The sequence below is a fragment of the Ambystoma mexicanum genome, chromosome 2p (genome assembly GCF_040938575.1).
Source record: "Ambystoma mexicanum isolate Mex_15411 chromosome 2p, UKY_AmexF1_1, whole genome shotgun sequence".
Lineage (NCBI taxonomy): Eukaryota > Metazoa > Chordata > Amphibia > Caudata > Ambystomatidae > Ambystoma > Ambystoma mexicanum.
In genome coordinates, this window is record NC_090923.1 from 116,900,297 (window position 1) to 116,927,164 (window position 26,868).

Consider the following 26,868-nt stretch of genomic DNA (forward strand, 5'->3'; position numbering starts at 1 on the left):
CATCTTGATGTATCCTGCTCAAGGATACCATTAGTCCAGGTTCTCGGGTTCCAACCAAGGTGAGGCTGGCACACACCTGCATGGGTCCTTCAGCATGGCGAGGTCCTGGGTACCAGTGGGACTGTCACAGAGGCAGCTCTTGCTCCAGCAGTAGGTCACCCATAATGTGACCTGGTCATGGTTAGGAAGCAGAGTTCGTCTCTGCCTTGCACACTCACCCTCAACTCCGACAGAGGGCTTTGGAGAGTCAAATCTTCTAAAAGAGGTCCAATTAATTCTGCCTGCTTAAGACAAGTGGCCTTTGCCTTTCGACATCCTACCCAAAATGTTTGGTGCTAAAAAGTGCGGGGGACAGGATAGAGACAAGATGGTGAAATCTCCCTCCAGTCTACACTAACTCCACCCCATCTCATGCTATTGATCCAGCAGGGCACAGGTGTAAACTATGCTTTTGGCATAGAGCTTATAAAATGGGAGATCTAGTTAGCAGATCATGTGTTCGGAGATGGAATTACCCACATCATTTAATGAAATTAATACAAATCCAAAAATGCCAGGGCTTCCAAACCCTTCGCCACCCATGAATGATAATCAAGCTCTGTAAAACATTTGAAGTTGTGGGCTTACAAACCAATAACCGCATAGGGCTTATAGTACATTCCTTTACAGGGCTCTAGAATTGGGGCACACTGAGAGTGGCAACTGACGTCAGGCACTGACGTTCAAGCCGTGCTATGTCTGAGGCCCACCTACACATGAAAAGTACATGTGAGGAAACCTGGTCACATGGCCAATTCCAGAACAAGGAGTGGACACTAGTCGCTCACACTAGATTTCTTCCATTATAATCACTGCAGAAGTGGGCACCACCATGTAGATAGGTTCTTATTGCAAATTGCATATGTGGTATCCAGATACTAAGCCACAGTATCACACCGATGGAAGACTTCTAAATCCTCCCCCAAACGTACATCACTCAGGGGGGGGGGGGGCGGAGTGGGGTCCAAAAAGGCAAGAAGTAACAGCCTTAGTGGTCAGCCTGTTCACGGTTATCCTATTATTCAGGACCCACACCAAAACTAAAAAACGCACATCTTTGGAAATGTCAGTCTTGACCCAAATATATCAACTCAAAGTGTTCATGTCCAACACGAACATTTAGCATAATGTAGGTTGATGGTGAGCAAAGAGGCACTCTTCGTGCACAAGTGTTGTAACTGATAGTCATTTAGCTGTAAAGATAGCTCAGCAGGTTGAGCACTCGCTGCTGCCATCTAGTTGTGCTCTTCAGATCGCAGGTTCGAATCCTGGCACGGCCAACTCCACCTTTCATCCTTCCGAGGTCTATAAACTAGTACCAACTTGGATTGAAATGTATGTGAATATGTTCCATGTACAGCACTTAGGCGTAAGCGTTATAAAATAAAAAAATCATCATTCAGCAAAATAAGGTTAATCAAAAGTTGGTCAAAGCCAAATAAAACCCAATGATGGAGAAGCCAGACAAGACATTTCAGTACAAATGGATTTCAAATAGTTATTTGTAATTAGGTTTAATGTGAATATCCAGTGGACAGTGAGCAGGTCCTGCCTCAGGACATTACGGCTTAAAAAATATAAAAATTACAAAGTTCTAGCACTAGTCAACATTACACAAATGCATAGAACAAGAGGTATGTACAAAAAGCCAGACAATGTCAAAAATGTGGGAAGCGGTCAACCTAGAATGTTGCTCTATGAACTGGCAGTTTCCTTCCATTCTTAGCTGTGCGCCATTTCAATGTATGCTCTCTCATTACATCAGCGGGCCACCATGCAATGCATGTATCAGTACAATGTTGGGCTTACAAGAACTCGATGCTAGTAAGGTTCCAATTTAGGACTAGTCCAGACCCACATTTATCAAAGCATTGTCCAGTCTAGTGAGGATTCCGACAAAGCTTCCATTTCCGGAACGTGCTGTAAAACACAAGTGCACCATGCCTCAACTACTTAATTTATACAGAAAAGTAGGGCCAATACGAGCACATTCTGAAACCATCCCCCGTTGTACACTTTTAATGCAAAGAGCAGAGCTTAATGAGATGCAATACTAACTGTACCCAAGAGATCTCTTTTCCATACCAAGACCCCAAACCTACACTGAAGAAAAACTACCATCCATGACCAAGTAGTTCTTCGGCATTCCGCACACAATAACAGTCTTTAATGTTGTCTAGCTAACGGTGTATTTAAAAAAGCATTTATACATTCAGTTGTAGAGGTTTGAACATTAGTAGGTGGTTTTCGAGTTACTGATCATTTGTCTGTGACTTGAAGTGTCGTGTGACATGTAAATTTGAAGGATGAAAAGGTTGTAACAAAACAAGGGGTGGAGGAAACATTTACTGGCAAAAACAAGTTTTATTTTTGTACGCACAGTATTTTGGGACCAGACATGATCTGGACACTGTTCCGCAGGAAAGATATCGATGAACACTTCCAGAGTAACGTTGCCATTTCTTCTAGACTACAGTGCTTTACATTAGAAGACCATAGCTGTGACCATGGGGCAGTTTATGGAAGAAGGCGCGGAGAGGGGCAAAACAGTATTTAAAACAAATGACTGTAGGTGGCGATGGCAGCATTCACCAGCTGGTCCAAAGGTGGACAGCTTTACAGTTCTTGGAGAAGATAAGCTCACCAATTTCAATCTCCAATGCAATTCAACTCATCCTGACGGACTTTCCTACTCATGACAAAAAAAGCAATTATTTCTGCACAGAATCAGAACTGTCCAGATCATTGCTCCATCTCAGACACGCTGATCTCTGAAATTTACAAGACAATAAAAGAAATGACGCTGCTTAGTAAAAATACTAACACGCACTTCCCCGATTATTTTCCAAGACGTACACAGTGTGGGGTATAGCAATGTTGTTTGTGCTTACATCCACCACACAGAGTTAACGGATGGTAGGAGTCAAAACAAGAAAGGCTGCTCCGATGTGAATCCAAACTGCTCTGGTGCGCAGGACAGGGTGTAGACCGAGATGCAGCATTGAGTGTGGTAGCACCCCCGACAGGGTAGATGCTAAAAAAATAATGGATTAAAAAGGGACTTAATGAACCAAGATTAATGACACTTTAATTTATATTGTAAATTAGATTAAAAAAATAGATAATGCACATTTCATGGGACAATAAAATGCAACAAAAAAAAAATACATGGAAGGTCAGCTCCTTGAAGACACCAGTGACCTTTCTATGAAGAGTGCCACCCTGTTTAGAGTTCTTGGTTTAACACTGTGCGTGTCCACTTTATGTCTTGTGATGTAATATTCTGAGTTCATGCTTCCTCCAGATCCGCATGAGGAAATGTCTTTAGAAAAGTAGAGCTCCCATGCTCCCAACTTCACTTTGTTCTTTGACAAAAATCTCAAAGTATTGATAGATGATGGTGACTGCCAACAGGATTCCAGTGCCAGAACCGATGGCACCAAGAAAATCGGCCAAGACAGAAAGTGCACCAATGCAGAGTCCACCAAATGCAGCAGCTGTGGGAATGTACCTGAAATATAAGCAAAACAAGGTGTCAGTCATCAGTACCTCGCAAATGCCTACACATTACACTACACTTCATTTGGAAAAGATTATAGAGGGCTTCTTGATATTATAGCAACAACAACAAGTATGTCCAATAAGCTACACGATACATTTCCTAAAGAAATGCTTTGGGCAGCATGAAGGGCTGCCTGGAGGGGTCAGGTTGTTCCATCGCAACCCTTGGGTATCTGCAGTGAGCGTGCGCTTACACTTCAGAGCACGGACAGCCTGGTACGAGTCAATTTGTATCCTGTGCACAGATGTCTTCCATAGCACAGGCACAGCTCGAATGCAACTAGGATGTGAAGGCCACATCCACACTTATCTAGACGTGGCATTGCCATATTACCCATGCTTTTCACATGCATGCCGATCAGTTTTATGTACATGTTTCATGTGCTCTCACACATACTGCCTCTATACATGCACTCAGCACAAATAAATCTGCCCTCATTTTATTTTATTTCTTTAAACCCACTAAGTGTCTTCTCTGTCCGACCAGCTATGATCAGCGGCAAAAGGGTTTCAGAAGCTGCAGTACACCCAAGGGCACAGATGAGGCAGATCTAGTGGTAGGTAGTGGCTGGGAAGAAGGCATTTTCAATTCTCCAGGAATCGTAGTCATCAACCTTCACCACACATAATATCGTAATTGGCAAGCGGTTGGCATGGCGAAAGGAAACCCATGCAAGTGTAGTAGGTAATGGAGGCTCAGCTGCCATATTTCCAGACTTACACTCAAACACAGCAGAGTCCTACACTGGGCCACCACTCCCTCCCCCACACACTTCCCCCAATTAGAAAATGAGATGAAAAAACAAACATTTAAGATAAAATCTGTGTAGCCTGGAACCTGCTTGGATTGTCATACTGTCAAAGCTACTAATGGAAGTTGTTCACCTGGACTATAGCCAATCTTGCAGCAACCACACAGACGCTTTTAATTCCCCCTCACTAACTAAAGAAAGGCAATGCAGTCGTCTCATTTGTTAGGGAGACTTATTTTTATGGTTCACCCCCCTCTCCCAGTGAGAGCACCAGCAGTTGGTGCTGGACTTGGAGACCTATTTTTTTTTAATGAAATCCTGAATGAGTGCAGCCTTTTTCCACCCATTCATTCATTCATTCATTCATTCTTATGGGCTCTGTCATTTGTAACTGTTCTTTGTATTGTACCAACCCTGTGGAGTTTAAGTCCATAACTCTAAAGACATCTGTATTTTACTATTGCAGCACACAGCTCCTTATGGGTGGTGTTGCTGGGGACCCTTAGGGTCTTCCTTTGCTTTATCCTAGAGTAACTACAGTTCTTAAGGAAGGCTAGAGAGATACTTAGTATCCCGCCTAAAATGTTGTAGTCCGAGAGACTGGCACACGCACCTTATGTGGAGTGCCAAAGGGATACCTACTATCCCTCTTCTCTGCTCCTGTGACTTTTTAGCCACAATCTCCAAGGTGTGGCAGTAGACATTTTCTACTAACGATTGTGTGATTTTTCTACCACTGACTAGGTCCATAACCTCGGTAGTGCACAATAGGGGCACCCAAGTACCAACTTGGGGCATCCCTTCTTTTTGTCACCATTACTAGCGTGGTTGTTCTTAGCCCTTTTTCTACCATTCTGGGAGGGGAGGTCTGTGTGCATTGTGCATTTTGCCTTTAGCAGGAAACCTAGGTTGTCCCAGTCTAGGCTCCAAAGTGTCTGGGCAGGCAGGAAGTGGGGGTGGAGTTTTCCACCCTCCTGTCCTTGGTCTGCCAGAGTGCCTGAAAGGGACCAGATCCCACTGGGGTCGGGCTGTCCTGATTGGACGCACCTTTCTGTAAACTGCTGAGGAAGATTGCAGAGGAGGGAGTGCTGGAACTGTATAAAAGGTGAGGCTCCTTGAGTGAAAAGCAAGTCGACCACTGGAAGCTGAAGTAACCGAAGAAGACGACCAGAGACGCCTGCAAGCCCTTTGCAACACTGAAGCTACCACTGCTGCCCTGACCCAGTTTACTGTGCGACTGAGCCACTCCAAAAAGGACTCCTTTGCTTGGTGGGAACAACCAGTTCCAAGACTCATTTTGATTGAGCCATCTCCTGAGATCTGAGTTTCCAGAGCTATAGAACTCCAATACCAGGAGACCTTGTGCCCATGTCGATTGCATCGTCGTGGAAAGGCTGAATCCGTCAAGTCTTTGCTGAGCCCTCTAGGACACTCCAGAGACCCAAACCAACCAGACCCCCTCATCAGTGTGTGGTACTGCAGGAACTGAAGAATTGAATCTATTAGGTAAGAATTGGTGCAGTCACAGTGTGTGAGACTACATGTTAGGTAAGGATTTGGGGGTAGTACCCTTTGGGTGCACTAAAACAACCTTAGCCTCCTGGTAATAGAAACCCATCCTTTGGTATAGGTCTGTACTACACAGGTTGGTAGTGAGGCTCATCTCAAGAGGGGTTAATGTGAGCAGTAGAGTAGTTACACAAAGATTCACAGTGACAAGTTTACACTCAAGGTTTCTTGATTAAACAATTATTAATTTAGTTAAGGGAGCAATATAATAGCAACAAATACACTCTTCGTTTCAGCAAGTACACATTGGGGATGGCACACAGACAAATCCTACACCCTCGGGTGACTTAAATAGCTAGGACACTGTGGACATTAATGTATTACTGTTGCATTTAGAACAATACTGAGATGAGTGTCAAAGAAAAGGTGATCAGAATAAGACAATAGATCACACAAATATTCTGAAGCAGGTAAGAACTTTTTTAACCCCTCCCAATGCAAGTAAGTTAACCCTTTCCTGGAAGGAAGGCAAAACACAATCGGACATGAGAAGAGTCATTCAGGGAGCGAAGCCTGGCCAATGTCAATTGGGCAAAAGTCTAGGTGGGATGAAGCACTTCTTGCAGGTAAGTAAAAGTCTTGCACAATGTTTTAGAAGTCTTTGTAGAAAATAAGACTCAATGTAGGGACACAAGCTGTTAGGCTTGTGAGTAGTAGACGATTCAAGCAACTCTACAAAAGCAACCAAGATAACAACCAAGGCTACACAAAAAGTAAGTTCTTACAGTACCTTTGCTTAGATGAAAATGTGGTAGAGGACTTCTGTTCCTGTGCAGCTCTGCAGATCATGTTGTTCCAAGCCCAGGGACAAGAGGGAGGACTTCTGGGGACTCCTGCACTGCATTGGGATGGGATGGTCAAAGACGGCAACCGGCAATCTTCAAACAAGTGGCACTTCGATGTTTCTGCTCCTCGCGTCTACCGCAAATAGCACCACTGCGGTTTCTGGCTGTCGAGATGGGCTTTCCTTGCATCTGGGGTCCAGCACTCTGTTGAGGTGGCTCATGCTCGGTCTGTCCTGCCTCCTGGGAGTCCTCATCTTCCTGGAGCTCTTGGCCAGCTTAAAAATGATGCACTCCGAATCTAGTGTTCCTGCAGCAGCAAGGAGGTACAGGCAGATCTGAGAGGATGTCCAGACAGGTTCACTTTGGAGTCGATTGGTCCCACCAACTCATGGGGAGAAGTCGTCCTTGCAGGGCTTCTCTAGTCAAGGCGAATTCGGAGTTTCAGCACAGCAGCAGGGTTTCACCAGGCAAACCAACCATCCAAGAGTTGCAGCAGGCGTCTCTTCCAAGTTTTTCTTCGGATGGCTTTGTCCAGTGGTCGACTGCCTTCCAAGCCAAAAAGCCTTGCCTTTTATGCAGGTTTCTCCCAATCATTCCAGCCTAGCTGCTAGTCAAACAGCAGGGTGGCCAATAACCTTTGTGTGCATTCCTGTAACCAAGGGGATTAAAGCACAAGGAGTTCGGGCACCTCCCTCACTTCCTGCCCCTGCCAGACGCGGGCTTCACTCGTGAATCCCGCCAAAGACAAAACGGAGACCAAACCACCTGGTTTTGGCAGAGTAAATCTCAAGAATGACCTTTCCACAGAGAAATGGCGAAAAAAAGAAGACAGGGGTCTTTGAGGAAAAATAGCCCCCAGGGGTGCTTTACTGCAGCTGCGAACGCAGGCCGCGGTAAAAAACACACAACGGTAGTAAAAAGTAAACCACTGCCTGCAGCCATTAATTGTAGAAAGGGTAACATAAAAATGTTAAATGAGAAGCTAGACAAAGGGGATGACATGCATTACTTACCGTAATAGCATTTCTGATTGTATCTGCTTAGATTCACATGCTGTGGAGTATTGCATCTCGTCTTTCGAGGATCGAAAGGTGACATCGGCATAGGCATGTCTGTAACACTAACCCAAAGTGAAGTGTAGTGTACCCAAAATCCCTCACACGCCGAGGTCCCTCCGATTGTATTTTCTGCTGTAAGGGAGCCCAAGGCTATTGCGAGTACATAATAGAGAGAAAGTAGTAAGACGTCTATGTTCCTTCCACCCAGCGGGGAGGAAGGGTGGGCGCATGTGAATCTATGCAGATACAATCATCAGAAATGCTATTACGGTAAGTAATGCATGTCTTCTGATGTTTGTTAATCTGCTTAGAATTACATGCCGTTCATAGATTAGCGAGTAGTACCCGGAGTTGGAAGTGGGTTGTGAGAAGTAACAGTAGTGAAAAGATGTCTTAATACCGTTTGTCCCACCTGAGAATCAGATCTAGAATGAGTGTCTAGGCAGTAATGTTTTGTAAAGGTGTTTACAGAACTCCAGGTTGCCGCTTTGCAAATGGATTCTAGAGAACATTTGCCATGAATGATATGGAAGCCCCAGTGCCTCGAGTAGAATGTGCTCTAAGCTTGAAGGGCAGTTTCTCTTAGCGAGAGTGTAACAGAGTGTGATGCATTTGACAATCCACCTTGAGATTGCTGATTTAGGATCCTCCTCTCTACCAGCTGCCACTGAAACGAAAAATTGGTTTGTCTTTCTCAGTGGTTTAGTTCTTTCCAGGTAAAACATGACTGCCCGGCACACATCTAGTCTGTGTAGGCTTCTAGTGTGTGGTGGCATGGGAGGGGACATGGATCCGAAGGTCATTTCCGACCAGAGGCCGGGGCGCCTCTGTGGTTGGAACCTCGTCCTCTACCCTTCCCACGACGCTGTCCTCTGGGTGGTGGGTAAGCGGTGGAGGCATTAGACCCCCTGACCCCAATTCCAGTTGTTTCCTGTATTGTACTGGTTCTAAGGAAAATGAGATTGACCACTAAAGGACAGGCGAGAGCGGCTTCCTCTCCGAGGAGAGGGTTTTTGGGTAATTTGTTGAAGGGACTTGTGTTTCATGTTCATTCTTGGCTGTTTCCAGTGCATCGCCCACTGCCTTGCCAAATAGGTTGGTCTCCGCAACAGGTTTGTTTATAAGGGCAGCTTGGGTCCCTCGCTTGAAACCGGAGTTCCTAAGTCACGCATGTCGCTTAAGCAAGGTGCCTTGTGCCAGGGTTCTTCCTGTCGTCTCAACAGCATCCTGAGTGTTCTTGGGCACATTCTGGTTAACTTGTCTGCCTTCCGAAACGATGGCGAGCAACTTCGTCCGGCTAGGTTCCGGCACTTCGTGAAGGCCTTCTTGCAGAAGGTTCCACTGGGCGTCTGCACAGCTAGCCAATAGCATAGTGTCATTGGCTATTCTGGTGGAAAACACAGCAGCCGCTGTGACACTCTTTCCTAGTGCATATAACCTCTTGGACTCTCGGGTGGTGCCTTTCCTGTAGATGGGGGAACACCAGCCAGTTTTCTAGTCAGGGTGACTACCAAAGTGTCTGAGTGGCATGGCCCTTGATATAGGCAGGGTCGGTTGGAGAGGGACAAAGGGGTTCACCGCCCTGGTCTGTGCTTGCGTCAACAAGGAAGGTGCCAACCTTCTCGATAGAGTTCAACAAAGGAATGGCCTGGCTGGCCAGAGGTTTTTCCTCAAGTATATCCATCTGTGAGGACACAGGTATATTCTTCATGTGGCTCTTCCCAGGTCCTTTGGAACTTGGATACTGGTGTAGACTGAAAGCCCTCTCTCGAGGTCTCTTGGTTGCAAGCTTTTCAGAAAAGAGACATTTTTCTAATCTGTCCATACATCCTTCACATTTCTCCCTTGTTCATGAGGATGGCCCAGATGGGTCCAGGGGAAGAAAGGAGTCATCTTCAATTTGATGTCGAGATCTGACCTCTAATGTGCCTGACAAGGGTGCAGGACTCTAGTCCTTGCGGGGTTCTGGGCACGTCCCTACCCTGGGTTGTTTCGCCGCCTCCCTCGACCGTTCCTTCAATCCAACTGCTGAGGTAATCCGTGAGATGCTCTCGGCAATGCTCTGGGAAACTGGTCGATCTACTGGCTGAACTGGAGGCTGAGCAGTAGGTTTTGACAGTACTGGGTGAACTGGAGGCTGAGCGGTGGGCTTCAGCCCTATCAGGACCTTAAGCAGCATCCGCGCATCCTCCTGGCACACCTCAACGGCCGCATTTTATTTTGTAGGGTTAGCACCCTTTGTTTTCGATGGCTCAGTCGCAGGCCGCGGCTGCGGGAAAGGCTGACGATCAGCGGATTCCAGCGAGATTTTCAACAGCTCAGTTGGCGCTTTGGTACGCTTCGACGGCACTTCTGAAGCAGAACCTTGGGTTGTGTGTTTAGCGTAATGCTCGTTCGTGTGCGCTCCTCTCGCCGCATTTTTCCCCGTAGTGACATTCACGTCAGGCCTAGTGGTGTCAGAAGTAGTCCACCCTTAGGTTAATGCTTCCGAAATGGAGGCCTGGTCATTGCTGGTCCCCCTTCCTCCCCAATCATTCGACGGTTGCGGGCGACGGGGAGCCGGTGGAAGAACATTCAGCCTGTGACGTGCCATAGGCCGCCCACCACTTCAAGTGGCGCTCCTTAAGGGTTTGGGGGGCGCAGGAGTTTACAGGCCGTGCAATCCACCTCTTTGTGTTGGGGGGGGGGGGGGGCTGGAAGACAATTGTTACACCGAAGGTGCTCCTACACGTGGGGCAAAACATAAGTCTTTTCCATGGCGAAAGACTGATATAGCGATGACAAAACCCAGGGAGAAAGAAAAGGGGGTGAAAGAGGAAAGACATACTTGCAAGAGGATATGTCTGCCCCAACCCCACTCTCCCTACTGTATAGGCCAGCCAGAAGGCCTGGCTACGTGGGTGGCAGCTCCGCCCGGATGAACAACGTCTTTGGCGTTCCCTCACAGGATGAACTGTCGAAGTGACTTAATGGGAATAACGACGAAGTCTATAAATATGACAATGTTTCTCTATGTAAGAGCTCCGCATTAGGGCGACCAGTAATTCGGGTGGAAAAACACAATCTGAGGGACCTCGGCGCATGAGGGATTTTGGGTACACTACACGTCACGTTAGGGATAGTGTTACAGACACGCCTATGCCGACGACCCCTTTCGATCCTCAAAAGGTAAGATGCAATACTCTGCGGTTACCACTGTATGTCGGACCATATGCACAGAATGTGATTCTAAGCAGATTAACAAGCATCAGAAACAAAGTAACCCCCCCAGCACCCTATTGGAAGATAGTGTGTGCTGGGTCTAGAAAGTTACAAATGCAAAAAAGTCAATTTCACTTCACTTCACTGCTCTTGGAAACAGTTTATCCAAGAGAAGGTATTTAAACCTTTGGGAAATCTGAAAGACTTCCCTGTGCCACTGCACTGAAGGTGCTGTGTGTCACAATGTAAAAAGATGCCTATGGAGTTTGTCAGACTCCAAAAACCAAAAGAAACAGAGTTCCAATCACAGACAAATACATGAGTGTGGGGGGGGGGGGAAGGGCCCAACTCTATCCAGGTACATAAAATGAAAATGTCCTAGAGTCCAGCAAAAGAGCTGGGGGTCTCTAAGGTAGAAAGGAATTAGCACATTTCTGAGAATTCTCCATAACACTACACAACACAGTACCCCACCTTTTGGTATAGGTCTGTACTACACGCGTTGGTAGTGTAACTGAGTAGCCAAGCCTATCTCAAGAGGGATAAATGTGAGTTGTACAAATCCCTAAATACAAGTAGCCAAGTAAAACTCACGGTTTCAGTTATAAATAGTAATAAGCATTCTTCAAAAAGGTAATTGGTGTAACCATGTAAATATAATTATCACTTTTCAGTTTATGGATAATCTTTGGATATGCTTCTTACACAATTCCTAAGCCATGAGGTGACTTCAATCATAAGGACTGTAATGAGATATATATATATATATATATATATATATATATCAACACTTTGCAGATTTTGAGGTTTCAGAAAGAAAAGGTTAGCGAAGGAAAAAGGTTAGTTTCTCAGTATATGGGAGACAACTAAATCTTCCAATGAAATCCAGATAGATAAGTCTTTCCCAGCAGTAACAGTATACACCACGCTACCACCTCTGATTAACAAACAGTATCAAAGTCAGTGGACTAGAAGAGTCTTCAGGGAGCCAGGACAGCCAAATTCAATTGGGACACAGTCTATGGATCTGATGCACTTCTTAGATCAAAGTCTTGCACAAAGTTAGAGAGTTTGTAGAAAATCATGTGTAGGGTCACAAGCTGTTAAGCCTGTGAAAAGGGAGCTGGAATCAACTCTAAAAAGGTAAGCCAATGCAATTCCCAACTGAGAAGAGCACGGCTAAAAGGCAAGAGGGTAAATACCCAAAGCCTAAACAGTACATCTGGTTCGAAGAAGAATGGTCCAGCTGGATTCTGTCTTGCTACAGAAGTGCAGGAGCTTGTTCCTGAGCCTCAGATATGGGGATAAAAGGGCAGTACTTGGAAGGTCATTGGCAGCTACGAGCTCTTTTCGGTTCAGCAGCACTTCACGGTTTCAGCGCTCAGCAAACAGCACCGTCACGGCTCTCCGATACCGGTTGGGCTTCCTGCACTCTGGTAAGGGGGCTTGGGATCTGGTCATCCTGCTTCTGAAGGTTCATTAGGAGACTCCTGGAGCTTCTACCCGGATTTGTTACCGCTTCAGACGTTTCACTCGACTTCAGCTACTCGACCCCCAGGCTATTTGGCTTCCGAAGCAACGAAGAGGCACAGCAAGTCGGGGGAAGATGGTCCAGTGGAGTTAAGTCTCTGGGTTAGTTGGTCCCACTAACCCAAGGGGAGAAGTCGTTCTATCCGGAGCTTCTCTGTCAAGGTGAGAAAGGAGTTTCAGCACAGCTTCTAGTCCCAAAACCCTTGCCTTTTAAGCAGGTTTCTTCCATTCATGCACAGCCTAGGCGGTCAATCACACAGGAAGGACAGTCAGCCAACCAGGACTGGTTGCATTCAGGCATTCCTAGAAACAAAGAACAATGGAGTTTCGGGACCCTCCCTCACATCCTGTGCTTCCAGACACACTGTAGGCAGAGGCAGGCTTCAGGGCTGAAGCTCACCAAAGGCAAGACAAACAAAGAGCTCAAACCTGTCTCAACGCACAGAGTAAAAGCCAAGAAAGACCTCACAAACAGAAAATGCTGAGAAGACAAGGGCCATTTTGAAAAAAATGGTCACCCATGGGTGTTGTACTGCAGCTGAAGTTTCAGCCTGCGGTACAAAAGCACAATGGTAGGAAAAATTAAACCACTGCCACCAGCCATTTAAAGTAGTGAGGGTAACAAAAAAGTTACATGAGAATGTAGGATAAGGGGCTACTAAGATGGTGTGTGCTGGACCTACAAAGAGAAAAAAGGTAAGTAAAGTCAATTTCACTTAACTATTCTTGGAAACTGTAGTTCACACAAGTAAAGGAATGAGAAATCTAAAGGATTTCTCAGTGACACTGCAATGAAGGTGCTGTGCATCACCATACAAAAAGCAGATGCCTATGGAGTTTGTCAGAGAAAACACAAAATCCAAATCAGGTCAACACGAGAGTGAGCAAAAGGTCTCACTCACTCCAGGTTAAAATTAAAAAGTCCCAAGTCCAGTAAAAGAGCTGCGGTGCTCCAAGGTTGAAGGGAATTAGCACAGAAATGAGAATTCTCAACCGAGTCCTTGGTTGGTGCTGCAAAACGGCAGTGACTAACGAAGTTGATGAAAGCCGTGCCAGAGGTCCTCCCTTGAGACTGTTGCCGAGATCTCCTGTCCATTGTCCTGCCTTTCTTTATCAGACCAAGAAATCCTGAGGTCATGTCCAGAACTCCAACATAGCGGAGCATCCAACACAAATGTTTTCTTCAAGCCTCAGGTACTGTTGGGGGACGGTATTGCTTACCTTATTTCAGAAAGTCGCTCCAGAGCGTTGGAGTGCATGTAGAGGTGTCCAGGGCAACCCCCCCCTCCTCTTACTTACGACTTAAGCCGCTGCTTGTGTTCCTTTAGCGAGTCCTTTAACAGGTTCTCCAATGTTGGTTAAAGCAACTTGTATCTTCCTTTCTAGAGACTAGAAAGTATCCACAGGAACTTTTGACTTCTGCTATTTTTTGAAAACTTGAAGCCTCGCTGAACGGCCTTTTAACCAGGGCCGCGTTTTGGACTTTAAAAGAGACTTGCTGTGCAGGGAAACCACCTCTAGAACCTGAAGCTCTGCTCGATTAAAACTAACCAACTGTTTTCCTTCCATCTTATGTATGCTGACTAAATGCAATTACTGTATTACTTGTATGTCTATGTGTGTTGGTTTGTTGTGCCAAGTATTTAACAGTGACTTGTGTAAATATAACACATTTATATTTTAATATATGTGTAAGTGTTTCTTTGATGTGTATAACGTATTGGGTTCTGTGTACTTACCTACAGCTCACACCTTCCACTTAAGATGAGCCTGACTGCTCTGCCACTCTACCAAGGTCTCCGAGTAGTACAGACTGATACTAAGAGTTGGGCGAGTGTGTGGGCGGGGCACCATCTACAAACCACTGGGATAGCTTACTAAACTTCCATCCAAGTAGGACTTTCGGTAAATTCCCCCAACAGCATTGCTCAAATACAACCATCTGCTCCCTGCTGACTTTATACAATGTTTCTTTCAAACACATAGCTGCTACTCAACATCTCCTGGCTGAATCCTCCTCACCAAGTTCCCTGAGGTACACATGAGAAACTTCAACCGCCAAACTGTACACAAAGCCCACCACCTGCAACTGAACTCCATATTCTTAACCTCTGTATAGTCCCAAGCCCCAATCAACTAACTCCTACCAAAGGGAACAGATCTAGACTTTCTCCATTGACTACTGCAACCCTGATCTCGCTGCTGCCATACTCTATTTGAATATAGCCTTTCACAAAATACAAATGTAAGCCTGGCTCCTTACCTAGTCTGTTAGTTTTGCCCTCCAATCTTTCTACCACACGCCAAAACTATTGAGAAGACCATTCTTGACTAGCTGAGCACTTAACTTCCTTTGAAATTCACGAACCCTATTGCTCATGGGTATGTTGCATGTTCTAGAGAGCTACGGTTTCCCTGATGAGAAGGGTGCCCGCTGTGCTCTGCGTTGCATGAATAAACCGCTCACCTGTACCTGCAGCTCAGACTCTAATCCAGCACAAATCCTTTCACTCACTTCCTCCCAATTGCCCTTTAAGAGAGGACGGTTTTTAAGCTGCTCTTATGCCTGAAGTTACAATCTACTTGTCTGGCTCACATTGTCTCCTACAGGGAGCACTACCGTACATCAACCTCCTCTCCCTGTTCCCATTTTGACAGGCTCTCCTCTGGGTTATGCTGCCCCAACATGATCCACACTTCTTGTCCGACAAGTCAGATGATGACCACTCCCTTGTCCTCTAAAAGGTGCAAGAAAAGGGATACCTAAAATGGTCTCCCTCCCTCATCACCACCTCTATAGAAATGTGTAGTTCCACCACCCATGTTGAACTGGCACCCATCTTCCAGACTGCCAACATGTACAGTGCTCCAGTCACCCACTTTGCAGCTCACATAATCAAGTAACTGGCACCCAATACTGTGATATTTCCCTCATCTCTTAACCTCAAAAATAGCGAAAAATTCTAGCACCAAAGGTTCGAACCACAAAAGTTCGAACCTTTGGTGGTAGCATTGTAGGCAAGTATAAAAAACAAAAAGACTGCGGGGGCTACAGGGGTGTCCCAATGCAACACCCCGCTCACTATACTATGTGGTATAGTGAGCAGGGGTTACGGGTGAAACCCCTACAGCTCCCGAAAAATGTTCAGGAAGTGAAGGGGAACTGGCGCTGCAGGGACACAGTGCGACGCAATGACAGGTAAGTGGGGTGTGGGTATGTTGGGGGTGTGTCGTGGGTGTGGGTATGTAGGGGTTTTCAACTTGTGTTCGCATGGGAAATATACAAACCTTTTGTGGTTCGTACATTTCACATGCAAACATTTCACCTGCAGCAAAATCAGCCACGGTCGGATCACGTAGACCCTTTACTTATCATACCTTCCAAGTCTACTACAAGGTGGCGACCATCTTAGAAAAAGGCACCCTGCTGACACAAATAACCCACCTAATTATAGGCCAGACACAGTACTGCAAGGTAATTGATTTGGTTATGTACATCTGTATCGCTGCCTACCGGGCGCTCAAAGATATAATAATTTGGCACTTGTATAGCGCTACGAACCCTCAGGTATCTGAGCGCTGCTTATTATTACCCACGGTGTGTGGTGCTCATTTATCGACCTCGGAAGGATGAAAGGCTGAGTTTGGCCCCGCCAGGATTCGAACCTGTGTTAGCAGGCTCTGCACGAATGTCAAAGCGAGCGCTCTACTCGCTGTGCACTTGACCGGCTTTGGGCTGTGATCCCAAAGTGCCCCCCCCCCCCCCTCCATACAGCTAAAGATGAAGTATACATTCTCACAGATTAGTTTACAACCAATGTCTTGCCTTTGCCTAAACAAATTGCAGTAAGAAAATCATATGAAGATGGTAGACAGAAATGGCTCTGGTATTTTTTATGAACCATAGCAACTGGGAATGCTCTAATGTTCCATGGAGATATGGCAGCAAGTATTGGAGGGTACCTTTAAAAGGTTAGGTTTCAAAGGTACCACAAGATATAGATTCTGGGTGTTTGGTAAAAAGAAGCACTATTTGGAAAATTCATAACTGCTAAATTAGGAATAATGAATACCATTCGCATCATCCCAAAGGATGAAAAAATTCTATTGCCGTTAGTAACTTGAGGGCCTTTTCATGGAGGTGTAAAGTACAAAAGAAGCACCACAATGTATGGCAGAAGTTGAGATGGTTTTGGAGTGGAATTTGCTCTAGAAGCAAGAACGTTTGGAGCGGATTCTATGTTTTCTATCCTCATCAACTAATATGGGTCCTTAATCCAGGTGCTCCAAAACAGATATCACATGATTATGCTTTGTGTAAAGACACAATTAAGAGCTTCAGTTAAGCCAATAGGACAACATAATATTGAACTAAGAGAACATAATATTGAAGCCAGTTCCTAGAGTCTCCCTGCTGACAATTTCTTTTTTCGCAGTCCCGCTGTGGATGTTTTTTGTATATTCTCCTCAGATAGGCTTTCCTTGCTGCTGCTAGCAGGACTGTAGCTTTGGTGGTTGCCCCTGTTCCTTTTTGGGGGCAGGCAACACCCTCCCCATAGAGACCACCACTACACAGGAAGCTGCCTTGGGAACAGGAATCAAAGCGCACACCCAACCACAAACTGAGTAGCCACACATCAAGGCACTGCATACCAAAAGGCCTTTGATTCTATTGAGAAGGGAGGAGGCAGGGTAAACCGAGGGAGCTCTTTATAAGAACATTCAACCATCTTGCTACCATCTGCCTCCATCTTTCTTCCTGTCCCCTCCACTTCCTGGTGCACAAGGCACTTTGGTAGGATGTCAGAAGGCACAGTCCACTTGTTCCAAGGACAGGGATTGGACCCGTAAAAGCAGGTCACATGTAGACGTTTGCCATTAAAAGAAGGTGTCTACCACCACTTGTTTTAATCCTCTCTGGATTTCAAAACTTCCAAAAGTTTTCACTGGACCCTGCTGGGAGAGCAGTCCTTTCCTTCTAAAATGGGCGAACTGTTTCCTATCCATTCCCAGGGACTACCGAGGGTGAATCTGCTGCTTGATCAAGCCTGGCATTTCTGCCAACACTACTGCCCAGGACCCACTGTGCTGAAGATCCCATGAAGTTGTGCGCCATCCACCCTTTGTTTGGGACTCAGATAAAAGGACACATCTTATCCTGGAGTGGGACTTGCAGGTCTTAAGATCCAAGACACAACCAGGATTCCTGACATTCTCTACAACAAGAACCTCTAAGCTGTCTTTGGCACTCTAAAACAATCTAACCAGTTTGCTTCGACACACCAGATGTAGTGCAAAAAATAAATTGCCTCGAACAGAGAAGTCCTGATGCACTGCTTGAACTGCTGTTCGGACCACCAGCCTCATCACCGACGATCGCATTGACTCGGTTCTTCATCCTCCTGCATTGAACCAGCTTGCATGTGCATTCGTTCAACAGCCAATCCGCTGTCGAACCTTGTCCACTGAACCTGGCGAGAACTACAATCCGCATCACTCGAGCCTGCTTCAATCCACTGCTTTCTTCCAGTTTGACCCAGACTAGACATCTACTCACAGAGACTCGTACTCTCGAATCGCGCTGAGCAGTCTAGTTACCCATTGTCGAACAGCAGAGACTCTGCAAAAGGTATTATTACCCGATAAATGCCCCCAGTGTATTTTTGGCCCTAGAGGCTGGCTAGGTCACAATCCCCTTCTGCAACTCAAGAACACATCCTTTCTGAACATTGTGGCTTTTAATTCCTTTCTCCCAACCGCATTAACTAAAGTGCTGCTTCTTACCCTCTTGAATATCCTGTGTCTTTTCTACAAGCGTGGGTTTTTGTAGGGCTTTCTAATGGTGCGTTTAAAGCAGACATTTAAATAGAACCTTGATTGATCATTGCGTTATTTTGCACCGTTATAATTCACTGTTTGGATTGTCACAGTCACCCCCTTGAGTATAGCTCTCCCTTGGCCAATATTACCACAAAAAGCAGAATATTTCTTAACTATGCTGATTTTTTACCTATTGTTTGTGTCGTCTCTTGGTTTATAGAAGTGCGAGGGGCGAGTAGGTGCTACAGCCTCTACTCATCCTTGTACTCCCACATGGCAGAAGTCAATTCGTCACAGTGACATTTCTGATCTTGATTTTCCGAATCAATACCCGTTTCCTGTGCTCTTCCCTGTAGATGTGCTGTTCCCACGTACAGAAATACATGCTCGCCTGCTTGAGAAGAGTCTTAAAAATTGTGCAGAATTTTTCTCCCCCATCCACTTCACCAAGACCCTTCTGGTACAGTGAAAGTTAAGTCGCTTTACAGCCGCCAATACGGCAAACCCATTATATTGCCAAGTTTTAAACCAGTCGTGTTGTGTTCTAGGTCTTAATTTTGAAAGTTTTCCCCTTCAAATGTAAGCCGACCATACTGAACAAAGTCAACACAATTAAGTAAACCAGTTCTATTAGTACCAACCTAATTCAAGGATTAGGATTCTGCTTATTTCAAAAATGGCTCTGAAAAATTTGATTTGCCAGCTTAAACGTTTGCCACAAGTGCCATGACTGTCTGGAGTAATGCATTATAGAGGTCTCCCCTCTGCACATACAAAAAGGTTAGCTTAGCTGGGGTTGGTTTTTCAGTTCGATATTTATTTTTCTTCTGTTAAATACTCAGTGCAGGCTGATACTACGGCATCTTCTCTAAAAATTGCAATTTGCATGCCAACAATCACGTATTATCCGACACAGCAAATCAAAGCTCCCTGCATCAACACACGAAACTGCCGAAATACGTGACAGTACTAGTGATCTCTGCCAAAAATTGTGTTGCATGTAATATGTTGATGTATAGTATCATGAAATGCAATGTGCTCTAGATCAGCCCCATTCAGAGAGCTGTCTGCTGAACTCCCACACTGCTGATAAAGCCTTTCAGTTGAAAGAATAGCAATCGTTTTCCAGTTTAAGAGAATAGCCACGTGGACACTAATCTGAAACAACCAAGTGCCAGATTGTTTGCAAGAAGAACCAATACTGACCCTCAATGTAAGAAATACAATTGCACATCAACCCACTGCAGTATGTGCTCTGCTTAATTTCACTCAGATTATGTTCTTTACATCATGCTGCGAAGACATCTAAACAATAAGATGGTATTTACCTCAAAAAAGGGTACTGTTTAAAGTAAATAATCACTGTAAAATAATGTTTTTGCTAAGAACCCATTTCGTTGTTTTTTTAATTGCAAACCACCAAGTAAGCCATATATTCACAGGATACGAATGAACTACAACTGAAGTCGGACTTCTGAAATGTAAACAACTGCTTACCTGTTTAGCTCATGGACCATAGAGGTCTCTCTGTGGCCTCTCATGACCATCTGCTGTTCTTTTAACTGTTTGGCTACCTGAAAAACAGGAAGAAACAAAGCGATTAAAACAAAATCCAAATAGAAATTTTAAAAAAATAATTAAAAAAAACTTCAAAAAAAGAAAAGCAAGATAGCATAATTCCATAGCGTCTAGCACACTGAATCTATTAATGTTTCTGTACTGCTACACAACATTTGCAGATTACACTTGTAAATTCGGTTAAGAGAGATTTAACTTCCACTGTGCTCCATTTCTAACCTCAAATGAAACTTACAAAGTGGTTATAGTCTTGGAACTGCTGGTTACATAAACTTTAGAAGTCATGATCTGGCTACATGGAAATTTTGCTTAATATTTATTTAATGTATTACATTTATTACTCGCCCAGACCCGAGGGTATCATAGCGTAAAGTTTCAGATTCTCACATATATATATATATATATACAGTGTTGCAGTTACAGACAGAAAATCAAAACATTTATGCTGACGTTACACATAGCATCTTAAGTCATATTTCATATACTAAGTTACACTGGGTCAAAGTAGCAACTCACAGTTCGTTTAAGGGTAGGCTTATAGCGTTCTAATACTGGAATCAGGTAGGACTAGTTAGGGTTAATATTTATTGAATAGCCAGGTTTTCAGCGCTTTTTTAAATTTTAGTAGAGAGTCCTCGTTTTTGATTCTTAGGGGTAGTGCGTTCCAGTGCGACGGGGCTAGGACTTTGAAACTACATCCTCCAGCGCTACAATATTTATATTGAGGAACTTCCAGGAGGGCCAGTTTACTAGATCTAAGTTGCCTACAGGAGCTTTTTTTCTTGAGGTAGCTGGGTGCTTTGTTAGTGATGCATTTATGGACAATACTAAGTGTTTTCAATATGATTCTTGCTTCAATTGGCAGCCAATGATTTTCTCTTCTGATGCTAGATATATGTTCGGATTTCTTAATACCTAGTGCCGCTCTGAGGGCTTTGTTCTGTAGCAATTGAATTTTGTTTAGATTTGTTTTGGATGTTCCTAGGAAGAGAATGTTACAGTAATCCAATTTCGTTAGGATCAGGGCTCTGGCCAGTGTGATACAATTTGTCAGGGTGAGAAATTGGCGACTGAGTGCAATGAGTTTTGCTGTGTAAGCTGTGGACGAGGAGAGGGCAGCTATTTGTTTGTGCATAGTGAGGTTAGCATCAATACAGACACCAAGAGTTTTAAACCTGTTTGAGCACTGGGATCAATGTGCCGTCAATGTTGATATGGGAGTAGTCAGAGTGGAGGGTGCTTATTCTTTTTTGGGAGCCCACGATGAGTACCTCAGTCTTCTCATCATTGAGGCAGAGGCTGTTTAGAGCCATCCAATTTTGGATCATTGAGTAAACGTTGTTGATGGTGTAGGTGTCTTGGGTGTAGTCACCTGTAATGGGGATGAGGATTTGTGTGTCATCTGCAAGGTTGGTGTAGATGACACCCATATCGTCAAGAGCCGAGAATAGGAGTTTAGTGTATGCATTGTAGAGGGCGGGGGAAGAGGCAGGATCCCTGGGGTACTCCAATGGGTACTACTATGGGGTCCGCTGCATGATTTCCGATTGCCACTCTGGATGTGCGGTCCGTTAAAAACGATTTGATCCACTGGGTGGCGTTGTTCGAAAAGTTAAAATCTTTTTTTTTTTTTTAAAAAGAGTGTCACATAGTTTATCATGGTCGACTAGGTCGAATGCTGCCGATAGGTCCAGTAGCAGTAGGGTGGCTAATTTCCCTGAATCTGAGATAGAGTCCAGTTGGATTTTCAAATCCAGCAAGGCTGTCTCCGTACTATGGTTGGGCCTGAAGCCAGATTGTCTAGCTCCTAGTAGCTTATTGTGTTCGAGGTGAGTTTGCAATTGGTTATAGGCTATTTTATCAATGATTTTAAGTAGAAAGGGGACATTTGTTATAGGCCGGTAGTTCGTGGGCACTAAAGGGTCCAGTGTAGGCTTTTTCAATAGAGTGGTAACCCATGCCGCTTTGATGCTGGCTGGGACCTGGTAGGTGTGGAAAGAGGCATTCACAAAGTTAGTAATTATAGGTGTGAGGGTAGGGGCACATAATTTAATTAAGTGCGCCGGGAAGTTCTCCTTTGCAGTTTGAGGCTTTGAGTTTAGAAATAGTACCGAGTACTGCATCCTGGGAGACTGGTGTGAACTTGGAGAGGGGTGGCATCTTTTTTTTTTTTTATTTTTTTTTATTTTATTGGTTTAAAATCAAACCTTTAAAATATGACAACACAACAAAACAAATCAACATTTAACATCTTAATCTTTCGTTGATCCTGTAATTATGCCCCTGATGGCTTCGACCCTTCTACGCTTTTTTAAAAAATACACTGGAGACCTCTCCCCAAAGTGTATATCTCATTGTTCAGACAACCCTTGTTATATTTTCAGTTCAGCGTGTAGGGATCAGTCACTTGAAATTTTATTTAACGTCTCCTCAATTACTGCCAAAAAGAGAGGTCAGGGGCAAAATTAATTTCCAATCCAGCCCATTCCACAGATTCTGCCACCACTCATCCGCACTCAATGATTGATGGTTTACGTGCCACTGGCTCAAATGAATGGATCTTTCATTTTTTAATGAAGGGCAGAATAACACAAGGTGTTTAAGGGATTCCAGATCCTTCTGGCAGATGCAACAAGGTTTGGGTCAGTTTCTCCTACTCGAAGCCTGATGCGGTCCTTCGTTTTAAATGAATTCAGCCTGAATAACATGAATAATCTACGTGCCTTCGAATTTGGAAAGCGAAGCATATATGGTTGTAGCACGTTGTAGCTTCCCGCTTCGGCAGAAGCCTCTTTCATCGCGCTGGCAGCCTGGCGTTCGCTACCTGTATTAGTCCAATCGGCGCACCAGATCTTCACTTTAGCTGCTGTCGGGTTAGAGTGCAAGGTTTGGGAGCTAATGTGGATTGTTAATAGATCTTCACCACGTTTTACCCATCGAGACAAAATGTCTGAGCCTCTGCTGCACGCATTATGAAGGATCTTGAATTGTAGGATTCCCTCTCCAGTTTTTGATTTCCGGAACAACGCCAATTGGTTCCAGCAGACCCTAGCGTGCAGCGATACCAATGCGAGTTCATACCTTATGCATGCAGTGGAGATTCCTATTGGTAGGCTTAAAGCCTTCATCCAGAACATGTATTCCAGTGAAGCCCAATGAGTGGGCAGGCAACCAAAGGCATTTTCAGCGCCATATGTCAAGATCGGGACCACTTTCTGTTCGTAAAAATTTCTCAGTGGTCGCATTGAAAAACACCCATATTTCAAGAGCCTGACATGCCAACTGGCCGCATTTTCTCTTGGACTCAATCATCCAAGGGTCATCGCAAATGCTGGGGTTCAAAATCATAACTAGATATTTTACAGAGTTTGACGTGCAGAGATCAACTTGCTCTAGTGACCACACGTGTTTTGAGCACCTCTGGTTTTTTTTTCGCGTTCTTAGGTTCTCAAACACCAGAATTTCAGTCCATGCTGGATTTAACTTCAAGATGTTCATGTTCACGTACTTTTGGACTGCGTCTAATTTGCGTTGGAGGCCGATCGGGGTTTGATCTAGAATTACCAGATCGTCCGCGTACAACAACCAACTTATCGGCGATGAGTTGAGCTTTGGTGGGAAAGCTCTCACAGATTGAATTGCTTCTCCAATGTCAAAGATAAAAAGACTGAAAATTGCAGCTGCCAACGGGCATCCCTGTTTCACTCCCTTGAGAGTCTTGATTTTAGCCGACAGGCCATCAAGACGAATTGAAATTGAGGCGTCTGTGTGGAGCTCTTTGATTGCCGCAAGTAGGTCTTCCGGACACCCCCAAGTTTCCAGTTTATACCATAGCACTTCTCGGTCGATCATATCGAATGCCATGGAAAAGTCAACAAAAGCTGCATAGACCTTCGTATGTGTACGCAGGGCTTCCATTTTCAACAAATTTAAGATTAGCAGGTTCAGTGAACAACCCACCATTTTCACAAAACCTGTCCGTCTTTCGTCCACTTTTCTTTGATGTTTGGGCCCAATTAGTCAGTTTAATTTGCAGCAATGATGCCTAGAGCTTGCCTAGGACGTCAAGGAGTGCCACTGGTCTGTAGTTTTTCGGTGACGCTCTGTTCCCTTTCTTAAATATTGGCACCATTATTCCTGACTTCCATGATGTTGGCACTTGTTTTTGCAAGTTTATTCTTGAAAAGAGCACGAAGCACAAATCAGCCCACAGGTCTGGAAACTGATCATAAAGTTTGATAGCCCATCAGGACGCGGGGCCCTTAGGTTTTTCGTTCTCATTATTGCCCCTCGAATTTCATCTCTTGAGAAATGTAGGTTCCAATCTGATTCAGTAGTTGTGTGCACATACAGAGCAAGAGTTTTATGATAAAGCGCCGTAAAGTGCTGGACCCACTCAACTTCCGTCACCTGGCATACAAGTAGAGCTTCCTGCGGTGATTCCATCTCATTGATTGTACGCCAAAACTCGCCGCTGTTCTTATTTGATAACATCTTCAGCATGGCCTCTGCATAATTCTGGTGTAGTACAAATTGACGACTTTTGATCCAGTTTTTGTAACGCTGTTTTGTTGCTTTGTTTCTTTGCGTTATTTCATTTTTTAGACCAAGGTTATTTTTCCGAATTTCAGTTTGCATGGATCCTTTGCGTTGCATCACCGTTAGATCAAAGCAATGTTTTTTCCGAAATGACCAATTTTTCATTCCGTTGTTTTTGCTTTTGAATTGCGCCAATATAGGTGCATATTTGATCTCTGACGATCTCAGCTTGAATTGGGAGCATATGTTGGCCACTTCATGTTCTTCCAGTCTTATTCGTAGGCGATTAGGTTCAGCTGAAATTTGAGCCCCATTTTTGGCTTAGGACTCCTTTTGTGTCGTAATGTTTTACTACCAGCATTTCATGATCACCATTTGTCATTGCACGAATATTCAGAGATTTTATTCTCACATGCACAGTGTCAGAAACAAAAATGTAGTCGATGGTCGAACTGTAGTTTTCACGTGGTCCTCGGTGGAATGTCTCCTTGGGTACAGCCATTTAGCATGGACAGACCTCTTACATTCATTTCATCTGACCAAGTTGGAGCAAGACGGCCTTTAGCGACACTCTGGGGTTTAAAAAAAGTCAATATTTAAGTCACCACATAGTATCAAGCCAGTTCCACTTGATGATTCAAGTAGATTGTCAATTATAGAGGAAACTTAGTTGATAAAGGGGTAAGACCCGGCAGCTTGATGATTCCAGTACACATTGATTATGTGAATTACGTCGTATAACGACGGTTACTCTATGAGCTTCCTTATTTCACAGACTTGGATGTAAGGAGTATAGTTTTTGGAGTTCATCAAAAGGTAACCTGATGACCGTTTGATCAGTGTTAGCAACCCTGCTATCGGACGCCCTTTGTCAGCTTTAATAGCAGGATTCAGAGCACATTCATATTCAGAGATCACAGGCAGTTCGCGCAGCCAGGTTTCTTGCAAGCATATCAAATGTAGATCTTTGGCCCAAGCGTTGTTTAACAGGTAGAAAAAGCCACGCGTGTTCCAGGAAGCAAACAAACATTCTTGAGCCGTGCTAGTCTTTGAACATTAGCTATGTTTTTTGCTGTTTAAAGCTGATGCAAGCCAATTCCATTCCTGCGTTACTTCATTGTCTCTTGCGCTATTAAGTGAGGTTTCTGCAGGGATGACCTCTGGCGCTCTGTTGATTATAGTTATTTTGATTTTCGCCATCGTGCTTGTTCCGACTACCTCGATCTGCTCTATGGTCTCCGAGTTCTGGCAAGTAGAAGCGGCGTGTTGCCTATTGTGATTTGAATCGCCTTGGCCACGCTGCGCGTGCTGAGACAGGTCAAGTCCTTTAGTACTTTGACAACGCTCCAAAAATGGAGGGGTTTTGTGTGTGTCGTGAGTCACATATTCCTTCAGTCTTCAATGATTTATTGCATCTATCAGGTTCCAATAATTTGTAGGTGTCAAAGCCCGATGATAACAGGTCTTCATCCGCCTCTAGAAATACATTCGCAATTATATGAGAATTTATATGCAGAATCACCTTGTCAGTACACCGCTCATCCGGGAATTCCAGCGTTTGCAGGTCTTTCGAAACAAGTGATCGAAGCCGAGGTATATGATGAAGCAATCTTAATACATTAGATCTATTCAAAATTAGTTTATCGCCACCTGCCAAACTCTCCAGCATTATTTTAATAGAGATAGGCGCTTGTTAAACCGGATTTTTCCTGTTGGTGGTCTCTCTTCTGATTGTTTCTTTTGGATGTTGCAGCTTGATAATGGACGACTTTAGGTTGTGATGTTAGTGAGGCGATGGGGGCGGTCAAACTAGACACTTCATTTCTTGTTGAGGAGTTTACTCCATTCGCTACTTGTTGGCCGACTTCAATGGAATCCAGATTCTTCTTCTGGTTGTCTAGTCTCTGCCTTTCCCATTTCGCTTGAAGTGTGATGAACTCCGGGCTCTTAGGTTCGAAAACTCTTTCTTCTATTTCTCTAACCAGAGGCAGCAACTCGCATATCCTCTGGTTGTTGTCTCGCGTGGAGCAAGAGGGGGTGCTATGGCTCTCTTGAGTCGTAGATCTTTTGAGAGTTAATGGTTCTTTTTCTACTTTCGTGGGATCTCTGCTCAATTTTGAGACCAGTTTCACTTGAGGGCTGTTTTGTGTGCAATGATCACCGAGCGGTGCTTTCATAATGGCGACACAATCAGTCTCTGGATCCTCATATGTTGATAAGTCCATTAACTCTTTGTGAATTGCCAAGTCTTCCTCACATGGGAGGATTTCAGTGGATATCGTTTTATTTTCAACTGTTATTGCTTGTTCCACTGCTTTATCTTTAATTGTGTCTGCTAGTTTCAGACTTGAAGTGATTGCTTTATCCACCAATTGGAACATATTTAGGTTACGTAAACATTTTCGTGCTTTTTGTGGATTTTTTTTTCCGAGCAGG

General features: G+C 44.5%; 1 protein-coding gene across 1 annotated transcript in view; it reads right to left on the minus strand.

The window, feature by feature from the left end:
• Window positions 1-2,383: 2,383 nt before the first annotated feature.
• Window positions 2,384-26,868, minus strand: part of SEC61A1 (SEC61 translocon subunit alpha 1) — a 91,365-nt gene continuing 66,880 nt past the window's right edge. Inside the window, exons 11-12 of the mRNA XM_069643367.1 lie at window positions 19,813-19,889; window positions 2,384-3,550 (exon numbers count right to left, since the gene is read on the minus strand). Coding sequence (XP_069499468.1) covers window positions 3,364-3,550; window positions 19,813-19,889 — 264 coding nt within the window. The 3' untranslated portion in view covers window positions 2,384-3,363. The remainder of the gene's footprint in view (window positions 3,551-19,812; window positions 19,890-26,868) is intronic.